Below are 14189 nucleotides of genomic sequence, written 5' to 3'. Positions count from 1 at the left end.
GCTCTGACACCGGGGCTTTCAAGGCACAAGCTTCGAAATGAGGTTCTAAGAGCACGATGTGCGCCAAAATCAGAATTTGACGCGATTGACTCTAGAATTGGGACTTGCATCTTGAAACCTTGTTTTGCCTCCAAACGTTGATTTTGATGATCCAAAACTGAGTCTTTCAAGGCACAAGCTTCGAAATAAGCTTCTAAGAGAATGATGTGCGTCAAAATGGAATTTTGACGCTACAGGATCTGGAATGGGGACTTGCTTCTTGAAACCTTGTTGTGCCTCAAAACATTGATTTTAATCTTCCAAAATCAGGGCTTTCAAGGCACAAGCTCCGAAATGAGCTTCTACGAGCACGATGTACATCAAAATTGCGTTTTGACGCTACCGACTCTTGAATTGGGACTTGTATCTTGAAACCTTGTTGTGCCTCCAAACACTAATTTTTATGATCCAAAAATGAGGTTCTAAGAACACCATGTTTGTCAAAATCATGTTTTGACGCTATCAGCTTGAGAATTGCGATTTGTGTCTTGAAACCTTGTTGTGCCTTTAAACATTGATTTTGATGTTTTGAAACTGGAGCTTTCGAGCCACATGCTTTGAAATGAGGTTCTAAGAGCACGGTGTACATCAAAATCACGTTTTGACACTACAGGCTCTAGAATAGGGACTTGTGTCTTGAAAGCTTGTTGTGCCTCCAAACACCAATTTCAATGCTTCAGGCTCTGGAATAGGGACTTGCTTCTTGAAACCTTTTTGTGCCTCAAAACATTGATTTTGACGTTCCAAAATCAAAGCTTTCAAGGCACAAGCTCCAAAATGAGGTTCAAAGAGCACGATGTACATCAAAATTGCATTTAAATGATACCAACTCTGGAATAAGGACTTGTGTCTTGAAACCTTGTTGTGCCTCCAAACACTAATTTTTATTCTCCAAAAATGAGGCTTTTGAGGAAGGACCTCCGAAATGAGGTTCTAAGAACACCATGTTTGTCAAAATCGTGTTTTGATGCTATCAATTTGAGAATTGGGACTTGTGTCTTGAAACCTTGTTGTGCCTCAAAACATTGATTTTGATGCTCGAAAACCTAGGCTTTCAAGGCATAAGCTTTGAAATGAGGTTCTAAGAGCACGATGTGCGCCAAAATTAGATTTTGACACTATTGACTCTAGAATCGGGACTTGCATCTTGAAAACTTGTTGTGTCTAGAAACATTGATTTTGATGCTCCATATCTAGGTCTTTCGAGGCACAAGCTCCAAAATGAGCTTCTAGGAGAATGATATGCATCAAAATGGAATTTTGACACTACAGGCTTCGGAATAGGGACTTGCTTCTTGAAACCTTGTTGTGCCTCAAAACATTAATTTTGATGTTCCAAAATCAGGGCTTTGAAGGCACAAGCTCTAAAATGAGGTTCTAAGAGCACGATGTACATCAAAGTTGCGTTTTGACGCTACCAACTCTAGAATTGGGACTTGTGTCTTGAAACTTTCTTGTGCCCCCAAACACTAATTTTGATGCTCCAAAAATGAGGCTTTCTAGGCATGACTTCCGAAATGAGGTTCTAAGAACACACCATGTTTGTCAAAATCATATTTTGACGCTATCAACTTGAGAATCAGGACTTGTGTCTTGAAATCTTGTTGTGCCTTTAAACATTGATTTTGATGTTTTGAAACTGTAGTTTTTGAGCCACATGCTCCAAAACGAAGATTTTGAGGCATAAGGTCCAAAAAAATTTTTCTAAGAGAATGATGTGTGTCGAAAACAAATTTTGACGCTACCGGCTCCAGAATCAAGACTTGCATCTTCAAACCTTGTTGTACTTCCAAACATCGATTTTGATGCTCCAAAACTGGGGCTTTTGAGGCACAATTTCTACAATAGGGTTCTAAGAGCACAATGTGAATCAAAATTGAATTTTGATGCTACTGGCTCTAGAATTGGGGCTTGCATCTTGAAACCTTCTTGTGCCTCCAAACATTGATTTTGATGCTCCAAAATAGGGTCTTTTGAGGCACAAGCTTAGAAATGACCTTCTAAGAGAATGATGTGCATCAAAATGGAATTTTGATGCTACAAGCTCTGGAATAGGGACTTGATTTTTGAAACATTGTTGTGTCTCAAAACATTGATTTTGATGTTCCAAAATCAGGGCTTTTAAGGCACAAGCTTCGAAATGAGGTTCTACGAGCACGATGTACATCAAAATTAAGTTTTGACGCAATCGACTCTGGAATTGGGACTTGTGTCTTGAAACCTTGTTGTGCCTCCAAACACGAATTTTTATGCTCCAAAAATGAGGCTTTTGAGGCACAACCTCCGAAATGAGGTTCTAAGAACACCATGTTTGTCAAAATCGTGTTTTGACGCTATCGGCTTGAGAATTGGGACTTATGTCTTGAAACCTAGTTATGCCTTTAAACATTGATTTTGATGTTTCGAAACTGTAGCTTTCGAGCCACACGCTCCAAAACGAGGTTTTAAGAGCACGATGTGCATAAAAATCATGTTTTGACACTACAGGCTCCGGAATAGGGACTTGCGTCTTGAAAGTTTGTTGTGCCTCCAAACACCAATTTTGATGCTTCGAAATAGAAGATTTTGAGGCATAAGCTCCAAAACAAGGGTCTAAGAGCACGATGTGCATGAAAATCAAATTTTGACGCTACCGGCTACAAAATCAGGACTTGCATCTTGAAACATTATTGTGCCTCCAAACATTGATTTTGATGCTCCAAACCTGGGGCCTTTCAGGCACAATTTCTAAAATAGGGTTCTAAGAGCACAATGTGCATCAATATTGAATTTTGAGGGTACTGGCTCTAGACTCGGGGCTTGCATCTTGAAACCTGGTGTTGGGTCTCAAATCAACAGACTGGATAGGTTCTAAGGAAATGCCAACTCCTATGATCAAACCCACCAATTGACTTGGCCAACTTATAGAGTGAACCTATTTGGTTACTAACTCTCTCACTTTAGGCTCTGCAGGACCTAGGCGGGTATACCTACTCACTAGTTGTTCCTTCAACTAATGCTTTTTAGAGCAGATTTAGTGTCTTAATCTGAATTCCTCCTATCTCAGAATGGCATAAGTTTCTAGGACGAAGATATAGCAGATGAGTTCAAGATTGTTGTTGTAGAAGCTACTTGATCTTTATGCTTAGAAATTTATATGTATACACTATCGCCAACTTACTCTATATTTCCTACTCAACTACTCTTATTACTGTTTGTCCAGTTGTGAATTTTATAAATTGTAATGAGGGTTATACTTAATGATCAGTGCCTTTTATGTTTTCTAGGCTACAGAGTCAGTTACTTCTTTATGGACTTAATATATTGGTTATGAGACAATGATTAAACCCATCCCTTATAGGTCTGTCAATTGTTATTTCCTTATGAGCTCAGTTAATCACTTGTATTATAAAATTGCTTGTGTGTATTTAACCCAAACCTTATGAGACCACACAAGAAAGAATTATCAGGAATGATTACAATCCACAGATAAATCTTTTAATTCAATTAGAAATAACACAGAATGAATACTTTACTGAAAGAATATAAACAATCTTATCTATTATGATAATATCACACACAAATGCCACAAAGGAGAATACTCTGCAAATTAGGAACAGGAACAAAGATTTGATCTTGTATTGATTCTTCAATCTTCGATTACAATTGATTAGCCCCAAAGTTGTGTTTCTATCTGGCTGTCTTTTTTCATTCCATTTTCATACAAAAATCCTTCACTTTATATATGTAAACGAAGGGTCATGACAAGAGACGTGTCCTTTTGTTTATACATTAATCAGGAAGACAGTTTGTTAACTAATCTAAACACAAGAAGACTAAACATTCCCATGTGTTCGGTATATTTGTCATCTTTGTAAAATCTGACAGTGTCAACCAACTTCTTCATTTCAAACTCTTGTATATTGTATCCCGATAGGATGTAATTCACTAATGCCGTCAGGTCTTCTTTCTTTTGTAATTCCTGTAATGATTGCTCTTTGATATTCACCAATTCTATTTTTCACTGATCCAAGGTAATCAATATACCTTCTCTATAAAAAGAGGGCACCCTAGGGGTATTCCCTTTATCCAAAGTTTGTATTTCTTTTTCCAGCATACTTCCGAATTCTTCATGGGGTCCTGTAAAAGTATCAATCTCTGCCTGCTCCTCTGGTGTGACATCAACTGTAAAAGTATCAATCTCTGCCTGCTCCTCTGGTGTGACATTAGTGATCCCTTTGACTCTGGATGCAAGCTGCTTATGCTGGTCGAAAGCCTTTATAGTTCCAGTATATGTAAACCAATACTTTTCCGCAGCAGGCATCATTGATTTGAATCTGTGATCAATTATGTCATTGACCACCTTATACATCTTTTGCTTCATATCTTCAACCTGCTTGGTAGCCTTTTCTGCTTTGTACTTCCAGTATGAGGCGTCTGAAATATCATCTAGGCTTCGACCTGTGGGATATGCAGTATACTCATTTATGGGAGTTCCTGTCTCATGCTGCAGTATCCTTGTTTGTAGCCTCTGGTTTTCATCTTTAGTCTTCTCATATAAACCCTTGTAAGTAATATTTTCCCTGACCAAAAACTCTGTCTGATCCACATTTAGCCTGGCTACATCTAGATTCAATTTTGCTGTAACCCTAGGGTCAGTCTTCCCTACCTGATGGACCATAAGATGTCCAAAGGTTTCTTCTGTATCCATAATAATTGGCCTTTTCCCTTTTGGGTACAGTGCCCATTGCAACAGAGCCTTTTGATCAGGATCATATCCTGAACTTGTAAACAATTTATCTACCTCTTGGGGTAATACCTGCTGGTTCGGGTCTTGCTTCTTTAGGAATCTATCAAACATAAGTGCTGAATTCATGTCCCAACCTGAAAAGATAATGATACCAGCCTCTTTTAGCATCTTCCTCCCCTTTTCAGGGGTCATATCCTTCATGAGAGTATCAATCTCATCCTGCAGCCTTTTCATCTGCTCTTCTTCTGGTTTCCCAGCCATAATTCTTCTCACATGAGCCCCTTTGTACTGGTATAAGAATGAAAGGAATTCCTTTGAGGATGTGAACCCTTCTTCTGCAACAAAATCTTCATGCTCTGTCATTCTGATATCAACCACTTCCCTGATATTGAATTCACCAGTTTCCATATCCACTTCTACCTCAAAGCCAGGGGGATAGTCTTCCCTAGGGGAGTCAGCAGGGATGCTACTAGCAGTTGATTTTGGTGACATGTGAGCCAATGGCTCACTGTCTCTCCCAGTTTTGATAAAATGGAGAAACTGTGGGGGCACTCTATGCATAATTTCTGCCTCATGCTGAAGCAATTTTTTAGCTACCTCCAAGGGATCTTGGAGATCTCCAAGTAGATTTCCATCTACTTTCCCCCTCACTCTCTTCCACTTGAAATCTTCCCAAGTCATCTCAAATCTTTCTCTCAAGGCCTTGGCTTCCTCCCTTTCAAGATTCTTGATTAAATCATCTGGCATTTGAGCCACATGTATTCCAGCCCTTAGTTTCTTAGATGTTCTTGCAGCTTTCACATATCCCTCAGGATCAAAGTTCTCTCTAGGACTACCTAGAGTCATGCCATAATAATCTAACTTACTCTAGAGTAAATGATAACTTTTGGAATTTTTAACAATGAAATTAGAAAATACTAGTAGCCCTGGCACAATAGATTGTTTACCAAAATCTGTGAGATGTTTGGCACTGACAACAGACAATTGTCTTACAATCTCCAGACTAGCCACCCTATTTGGCACTGTAATTGGGAGCATGTATGGCTTCCCTTCATACCCAAATACTCTAATTTCTGTATGATTAGGGTGACAGTACCAATCACCCCAGTTATGATCAATCTGAGACTCTGGAGAGAAATCTTTCTGTCTGAGGAATCTTTTGATCTCAGGGGACAAAGTATAGTCTCTATGTTGTCCGAGGGCTGCACTGAGTGGTTTTACAAAGTATTCCTGGAAGTGCCAGTATTGGTTGTTTGTAAATCTTTGGTCCCATGCGGAGACCCACAATTGGACTGGTTTCTTCAAACCACTTTTATCATAAGCTCTGATGCTAAAATCATCTGACCAGAAATTGGACTCTTGTCCACAATAAAGAATAGCGTGCAACAACAAAGAATACAAGGAGAAATGAATATTTACAAGGTCTCCTTTTAACTTTTCCAACCCATGATTTAAGGCTTCTGCAACATAAGTGGCATAATCAAACGGCCTAGGGTCTTTTGATTGCAAGTCAACACATAGAACCATAACCCCAATATCCATGAGAGGATGAGCCTCTAAGCCTAAAACTTGGGATGCGGCATAGTACGTATACTTGAAGTAAGGATGGAATTGGTTGACATCAAAGGGTACCTTGTCAACTGTACTAAAAGGAACAATGGATCCTCCAACCTTTGGCCAGTGAATGGGTAATCTCCATTTCCTATAGATGTCCTCTAAATTGAAAAACTCTTGTGACAATTTCTGCATGTCAATCTTCTCCTCTACATCCCAGTCTAGATCAAACATCATATCAATTGTCTGTTTATTCATTGCCACCATAGGATTTCCTTGGTAATCATTTATGGTCTTGGTTTCTGGATTATAGGAATCTACTAGGGCTTTCATTAATTCAACATCTACAAATACATTTGGCACCACCAGTTTCCCTAAATTCCTCTTCCACGGGTTACTTATGGGCTCAGGAGCTTCCCTTCTCTTGTAACCAAATAAAAACAACTCATGTCCTTTGATCTCAGTCCATATGTCTCCCAGATGTTCAAATCTGTCTTCTAATCCTTCCTCCTCATTTTTTATTTTCTTGGACCTTACACTGGAATTTGGACATTGGTCCAACAAATCCTGAACTAAAGCTCTACCCTCTTTCTTCTGTCGTTTAGGTTTTTCTTCAGGGTCTAATTCTTTTCCTTTCCTACTCTTTTTAGAAGAAGATGAAGGTTCCATAACTTCAATCAATACAGGATATCACACTTACTTGGAGAATTGTTAAACCTCTTCTGTCAGCTTGGATTGTTCCTTTCGAGCCACAGCCAGCTTCCTGCAACTTTCTGAATCTTGGCAATTATCTGGTTCTCATGAAAATTCGATCAATTTAGCTGCAATTTTGTGAGAAAATTGTATCAGACACAATAGTTAATGTCTCTGTGCTTGCAACGGTCACTCAAGTGTTTGAACTTAATTGAGATGTGACACCTTCAATTTAAGCTTTTAATTCCTTCACGGGAACCAATGTTCAGCTGAAGTGACTGTGAATTAGCTTTTCGTCGAAACCTTTGTCTTCGATGGCACTTTTTAATCTCCAATCAAAAGTTATTCTTCCTCGACACAACTTACTTTATGTTCTTTCGAGATCGATGAAAGCCTTGTATCAGGAAAATTGCTTTTCATCGATATACTATTTGCTTGTTAGGAAATCCTTCCTTTCGGTGAAAAATATATGTCGTTGAGTTATTCCAGGCCCTGCTCGATATCAGATTTTCATCGATACAACCACAACTTCGGCTAATGACTCAAGTGCTTCCTCGATGTATCATTTTCATCGAAAAACACTATCGATAAGAATATATTTGGTTTCTTCGATATTATTTCATCGGTAAATGGCTCTTGTCAAAAATCATATTTTAGTTTCCTTGATACCATCCTTTCTTTGATGAGATCTTTGTCCATGAATTTGTCATGACTTTCATCGAAATTGTTTTTGATGAATCTTATGCTTCGATGAAACTTTATGCTGGCCCGCCAAAGTCCCTTTCTCATCGATATATTTTCCCTATCGATGAGACTTCTATTTTGATAAAGTATCTGATAGTCCTGCCGAAGTCCTCTTCTTCTTCGATGCCTTTCCTTTATCGATGAAACCCTATTGCTATCGATGGGGTTTGTCTTTCGATGGACATTTTTAGGTTTCATCGGTAGCTTAACTTCTTCAACATCACCTTTTGTTCATTTTCTGCTTTTCGATGAAACTGGAGCACTGATGAGTCATTTCTTTCATCTACCGAAAGAGATATTTCTCCGAAGTCATCTTAGTGCTCTACATTTTATGTTTCATTTTGATGAAACTTTCCTTTCGGTGAGACTTTTCTTGAGGTGTTCTATGTAATATGTTGGCCGATGATCTTTTATTATCGATGAAAACATTTTAAGTTTCATAGATATTTTTCATATGACCCTCCTAAGGGGAAAATATAAACAATCTCCTAATTCTGCACCAACTTTTCACACCTTCAGGAAAATTTTAAAATTTTAAATTTATTGTTCAACACCTGGTTGTGCCTCAAAACACTTATTTTGATGCTACGAACCAGGGGCTTTCAAGGCACAAGCTTCAAAATGAGGTTCTAAGAGTATGATGTGCGCCAAAATCAGATTTTGACACTATTGACTCTAGAATCGAGACTTGCATCTTGAAACCTTGTTGTGCCTCCAAACATTGATTTTGATGTTCCAAAATTTGGTCTTTCAAGGCACAACCTCCGAAATGAGCTTCTAAGAGAATGATGTGTGTCAAAATGGAATTTTGATGCTACAGGCTCCGAAATAGGGACTTGCTTCTTGAAACCTTGTTGTGCCTCAAAACATTGATTTTCATGTTGCAAAATCAGGGCTTTCAAGGCACAAGCTCCAAAATGAGGTTCTAAGAGCACGATGTACATCAAAATTGCATTTTGACGCTACAGACTCTGCAATTGGGACTCGAGTCTTGAAAGCTTGTTGTGCCTCCAACCACCACTTTTGATGCTTTGAAACCAAAGATTTTGAGGAATAAGCTCCAAACCAAGGTTCTAAGAGCATTATGTGCGTCAAAATCAAATTTTGATGCTACTGACTCCAAAATCAGATTTTGACACTATTGACTCTACAATTAGGACTTGCATCTTGAAACCTTGTTGTGCCTCCAAAAATTGATTTTGATGATTTGAAACTGGAGCTTTCGAGCCACACGCTCTAAAATGAGGTTCTAAGAGCATGATGTTTATCAAAATCACGTTTTGACACTACAGGCTCCGAAATAGGTACTTGCTTCTTGAAAGCTTGTTGTGCCTCCAAACACCAATTTTGATCATTCGAAACCAAAGATTTTGGGGCATAAGGTCCAAAACAAGGTTCTAAGAGAACAATGTGCATCAAAATCAAATTCTGACGCTACCGGCTCTAGAATTTTGATGCTACTTGCTCTAGAATCGGGGCTTGCATCTTGAAACCTTGTTGTGCCTCAAAACACTGATTTTGATGCTCCAAAACTGGGGCTTTGGAGGCACAAGCTTAGAAATGAGGTTCTAAGAGAACGATGTGCGCCAAAATCAGAATTTGACGCTATTGACTCTAGAATCGGGACTTGCATTTTGAAACCTTGTTGTGCCTCCAAACATTGATTTTGATTCTCCAAAACTGGGTCTTTTGAGGCACAAGCTTCGAAATGATCTTCCAAGAGAATCATGTGCGTCAAAATGGAATTTTGATGCTACAGGCTTCGAAAAAGGGACTTGCTTCTTGAAACCTTGTTGTGCCTCAAAACATTGATTTTGATGTTCCCAAATTAGGGCTTTCAAGGCACAAGCTCCGAAATGAGGTTCTAAGAGCACGGTGTACATCAAAATTGCGTTTTGACACTATTGACTCTGGAATTGGGATTCATGTGTTGAAACTTTGTTGTGCCTCCAAAATGAGGCTTTTGAGGCACGATCTCCGAAATGAGGTTCTAAGAACACCATGTTTGTCAAAATCGTGTATTGACGCTATCAGCTTGAGAATTGCAACTTGTGTCTTGAAACCTTGTCGTGCATTTAAACATTGATTTTGATGTTTTGAAACTGGAGCTTTCGAGCCACATGCTCTGAAATGAGGTTCTAAAAGCACGATGTGCATCAAAATCATGTTTTGACACTACACGCTATGTAATAGGGACATGTGTCTTGAAAGCTTGTTGTTCCTCCAAACACCAATTTCGATACTTCGAAATTGAAGATTTTGAGGCATAAGCTCCAAAAGAAAGGTTCTAAGAGCACGATGTGTGTCAAAATCAAATTTTGATGCTACCGGCTCCAGAATCGGGACTTGCATCTTGAAACCTTGTTGTGCCCCCAAACATCGATTTTGATGCTCCAAAACTAGGGCTTTTGAAGCACAATGTCTAAAACAGGGTTCTAAGAGCACAATGTGCATCAAAATTGAATTTTGATGCTACTGGATCTACAATCGAGGCTTGCACTTGAAAACTTGTTGTGCCTCAAAACATTGATTTTGATGATACGAAACTGGCGCTTTCGAGGCACAACCTTCGAAATGAGGTTCTAAAGGCACGATGTGTAACAAAATCAGATTTTGACGCTATTGACTTTAGAATCGGGACATGCATCTTGAAACCTTGTTGGGCCTCAAAACTTTGATTTTGATGCTCAAAACCTGGGTCTTTCAAGGCACAAGCTCCGAAATGAGCTTCTAAGAGAATGATGTGCGTCAAAATGGAATTTTGATGCTATAGTCTCCCGAATAGGGACTTGCTTCTTGAAACATTATTTTGTCTCCAATCATTGATTTTCATGTTTCAAAATCGGGGCTTTCAAGACACAAGCTCCAAAATGAAGTTCTAAGAGCATGATGTACATGAAAATTGTGTTTTGACGCTACCGACTCTGGAATTGGGACTCATATCTTGAAACCTTGTTGTGCCTCCAAAGACTAATTTTTATCCTCCAAAAATGAGGCTTTTGAGGTACGACCTTCAAAATGAGGTTCTAACTTTTGAGGTACGACCTCCGAAATGAGGTTCTAAGAGCACAATGTGCTTCAAAAATGAATTTTGATACTACTGGCTCTAGAATCGGGGCTTGCATCTTGAAACCTTCTTGTGCCTCAAAACACTAATTTTGATGTTCCAAAACCAGGGCTTTCGAGGCACAAGCTTTGAAATGAGGTTCCAAGAGCACGATGTGCACCAAAATTAGATTTTGACGCTATTGACTCTAGAATCGGGACATGCATCTTGAAACCATGTTGTGCCTCCAAACATTGATTTTGATGCTCCAAAACTGGGTCTTTCGAGGCACAAGCTTTGAAATGAGCTTCTAAGAGAATGATGTGCGTCAAAATGAAATTTTGACGCTACAGGCTCCAGGATATGGACTTGCTTCTTGAAACCTTGTTGTGCCTCAAAACATTGATTTTGATGTTCCCAAATCAGGGCTTTCAAGGCACAAGCTTGAAAATGAGGTTCTAAGAGCATGATTTACATCAAAATTGCGTTTTGACGCTACCGACTCTGGAATTGGGACATGTGTCTTGAAACCTTGTTGCACCTCCAAACACTAATTTTTATGCTCCAAAAATGAGGCTTTTGAGACACAATATCTAAAATGAGGTTCTAAGAACACCATGTGTGTGAAAATTGTGTTTTGATGCTATCAGCTTGAGAATTGGGAGTTGTGTCTTGAAACCTTGTTTTGCCTTTAAAGATTGATTTTTATATTTTGAAACTGGAGCTTTCAAGCCACACGATCCAAAACAAGGTTCTAAGAGCACGATGTGCATCAAAATCACATTTTGATAATACAGGCTCCATAATAGGGACTTGTATCTTGAAGGCTTGTTGTGCCTCCAAACACCAATTTTGATGCTTCGAAATCGAAGATTTTGAGGCATAAGCTCCAAAACAAGGTTCTAAGAGCACGATGTGCATCAAAATCAAATTTTAATGCTACTGACACCAAAATCAGGACTTGCATCTTGAAACCTTGTTGTGCCTCTAATCATCTATTTTGATGCTCCAAACCTAGGGCTTTTGAGGTACAATTTCTAAAATAGGGTTGTAAGAGCACAATGTTCATCAAAATTGAATTTTGATGCTAGTGGCTTTAGAATCGAGGCTTGCATCTTGAAACCTTGTTGTGCCTCCAAACATTGATTTTGATGCTCCAAAACCGGGTCTTTCGAGGCACAAGCTTCGAAATGAGCTTCTAAAAGAATGATGTACCTCAAAATGGAATTTTGACAGTAATGTTTCTGGAATAGGGATTTACTTCTTGAAACCTTGTTGTGCCTCCAAAAACTAATTTTTATGCTCCAGAAATGAGGCTTTTCAGGCACAAGCTCCGAAATGAGGTTCTAAGAACACGATGTTTGTAAAAAAATGTGTTTTGACGCTATCAGCTTGAGAATCGGGACTTGTGTCTTGAAACCTTGTTGTGCCTTTAAACTTTGATTTTGATGTTATGAAACTGGAGCTTTCGAGCCACATGCTCTGAAATGAGGTTCTAAGAGCACAACGTGCATCAAAATCACGTTTTGACACTATAGGCTCCAGAATAGGGACTTGCATCTTGAAAGCTTCTTGTGCCTACAAACACAAATTTTGATGCTTCGAAACTGACGATTTTGAGGCATAAGCTCCAAAACAAGGTTCTAAGAGCACGATGTGTGTCAAAATCAAATTTTGACTCTACCGGCTCAAGAATCAGGACTAGCATCTTGAAACCTTGTTGTGCCTCCAAACACTGATTTTGATGCTCCAAAACTGGGGCTTTTGAGGCACAATTTCTAAAATAGGGTTCTAAGAGCACAATATGTATCAAAATTGAATTTTGATGCTATTGGCTCTAGAATCAAGGCTTGCATCTTGAATCCTTGTTGTGCCTCAAAACATTGATTTTGATGCTCTGAAACCAGCGCTTTCAAGGCATCAGCTTCGAAATGAGGTTCTAAGAGCATGATGTGCGCCAAAATTAGATTTTGATGATATTGACTCTAGATTGGAGACTTGCATCTTGAAACCTTGTTGTGCGTCCAAACATCGAATTTGATGCTCCAAAACTGGGACTTTTGAAGCATAATTTCTAAAATAGGGTTCTAAGAGCACAATGTGTATCAAAATTGAATTTTGATGCTACTGGCTCTAGAATCGGAGCTTGGATCTTGAAATATTGTTGTGCCTCAAAACACTGATTTTGATGCTCCGAAAATGCGAGGCACAAGCTTCAAAATGAGTTTCTAAGAGCACGATGTGTGCCAAAATCAGATTTTGATGCTATTGACTCTAGAATCGGGACTTTCATCTTGACACCTTGTTGTACCTCCAAACATTGATTTTGATGCTCCAAAACTGGGTCTTTTTCAGGCACAAGCTCCAAAATGAGCTTCTAAGAGAATGATGTGTGTCAAAATGGAATTGACACTACAGGCTCTCGAATAGGGACTTGCTTCTTGAAACCTTGTTGTGCCTCAAAACATTGATTTTGATGTTCCAAAATTAGGGATTTCAAGGCACAAGCTCCGAAATGAGGTTCTAAGAGCACGATGTATATCAGAATTGCATTTTGACGCTACCGACTCTTAAATTGGGACTTGTGTCTTAAAACCTTGTTGTGCCTCCAAAAACTAATTTTTATGTTCCAAAAATAAGGCTTTTGAGGCACAACCTCCGAAATGAGGTTCTATGAACACCAATGTTTGTCAAAATCGTGTTTTGATGCTATCAGCTTAAGAATAGGGACTTGCTTCTTGAAACCTTGTTGTGCCTGAAAACATTGATTTTGATGTTCCAAAATCAGGGCTTTCAAGGCACAAGCAATCAGGGATTTCAAGGCACAAGCTCCGAAACGAGGTTCCAAGAGCATGATGTACATCAACATTGTGTTTTGATGCTACCGACTCTGGAATTGGGACTTGTGTCTTGAAACATTGTTGTGCCTCCAAACGCAAATTTTTATGCTCCAAAAATGAGGCTTTTGGGGCACAACCTATGAAATGATGTTCTAAGAACACCATGTTTGTCAAAATCCTATTTTGACGCTATCAGCTTGAGAATCCAGACTTGTGTCTTGTAACCTTGTTGTGCATTTAAACATTGATTTTGATGTTTTGAAATTGGACCTTTCAAGCCACACCCTCCAAAATGATTTTCTAAGAGCACAATGTGCATCAAAATCATGTTTTGACACTCCAGGCTCTAGAATAGGGACTTGCATCTTGAAAGCTTGTTGTGCCTCCAAACACCAATTTTAATGCTTCGAAACCAAAATTTTTGAGGTATAAGCTCCAAAACAAGGTTCTAAGAGCAAGATGTGCATCAGAATCAAATTCTGACTCTACCATCTCCAGAATCAGGACTTGCATCTTGAAACCTTGTTGTGCCTCCAAACATCAA

The 14189-nt window shown here is 38.9% G+C and overlaps 1 protein-coding gene across 1 annotated transcript in view; it reads left to right on the top strand.

Moving 5' to 3' along the window:
* Window positions 1–5268: 5268 nt before the first annotated feature.
* LOC131859025 (photosystem II CP43 reaction center protein-like) overlaps window positions 5269–14189 on the top strand; it is a 141720-nt gene continuing 132799 nt past the window's right edge. Inside the window, 1 exon segment of the mRNA XM_059212536.1 lies at window positions 5269–5278. Coding sequence (XP_059068519.1) covers window positions 5269–5278 — 10 coding nt within the window.

The sequence above is a fragment of the Cryptomeria japonica genome, chromosome 10 (genome assembly GCF_030272615.1).
Source record: "Cryptomeria japonica chromosome 10, Sugi_1.0, whole genome shotgun sequence".
Lineage (NCBI taxonomy): Eukaryota > Viridiplantae > Streptophyta > Pinopsida > Cupressales > Cupressaceae > Cryptomeria > Cryptomeria japonica.
The sequence above is the reverse complement of the archived record's forward strand: the minus strand, read 5'-3'. Positions and strand labels throughout refer to the sequence as shown.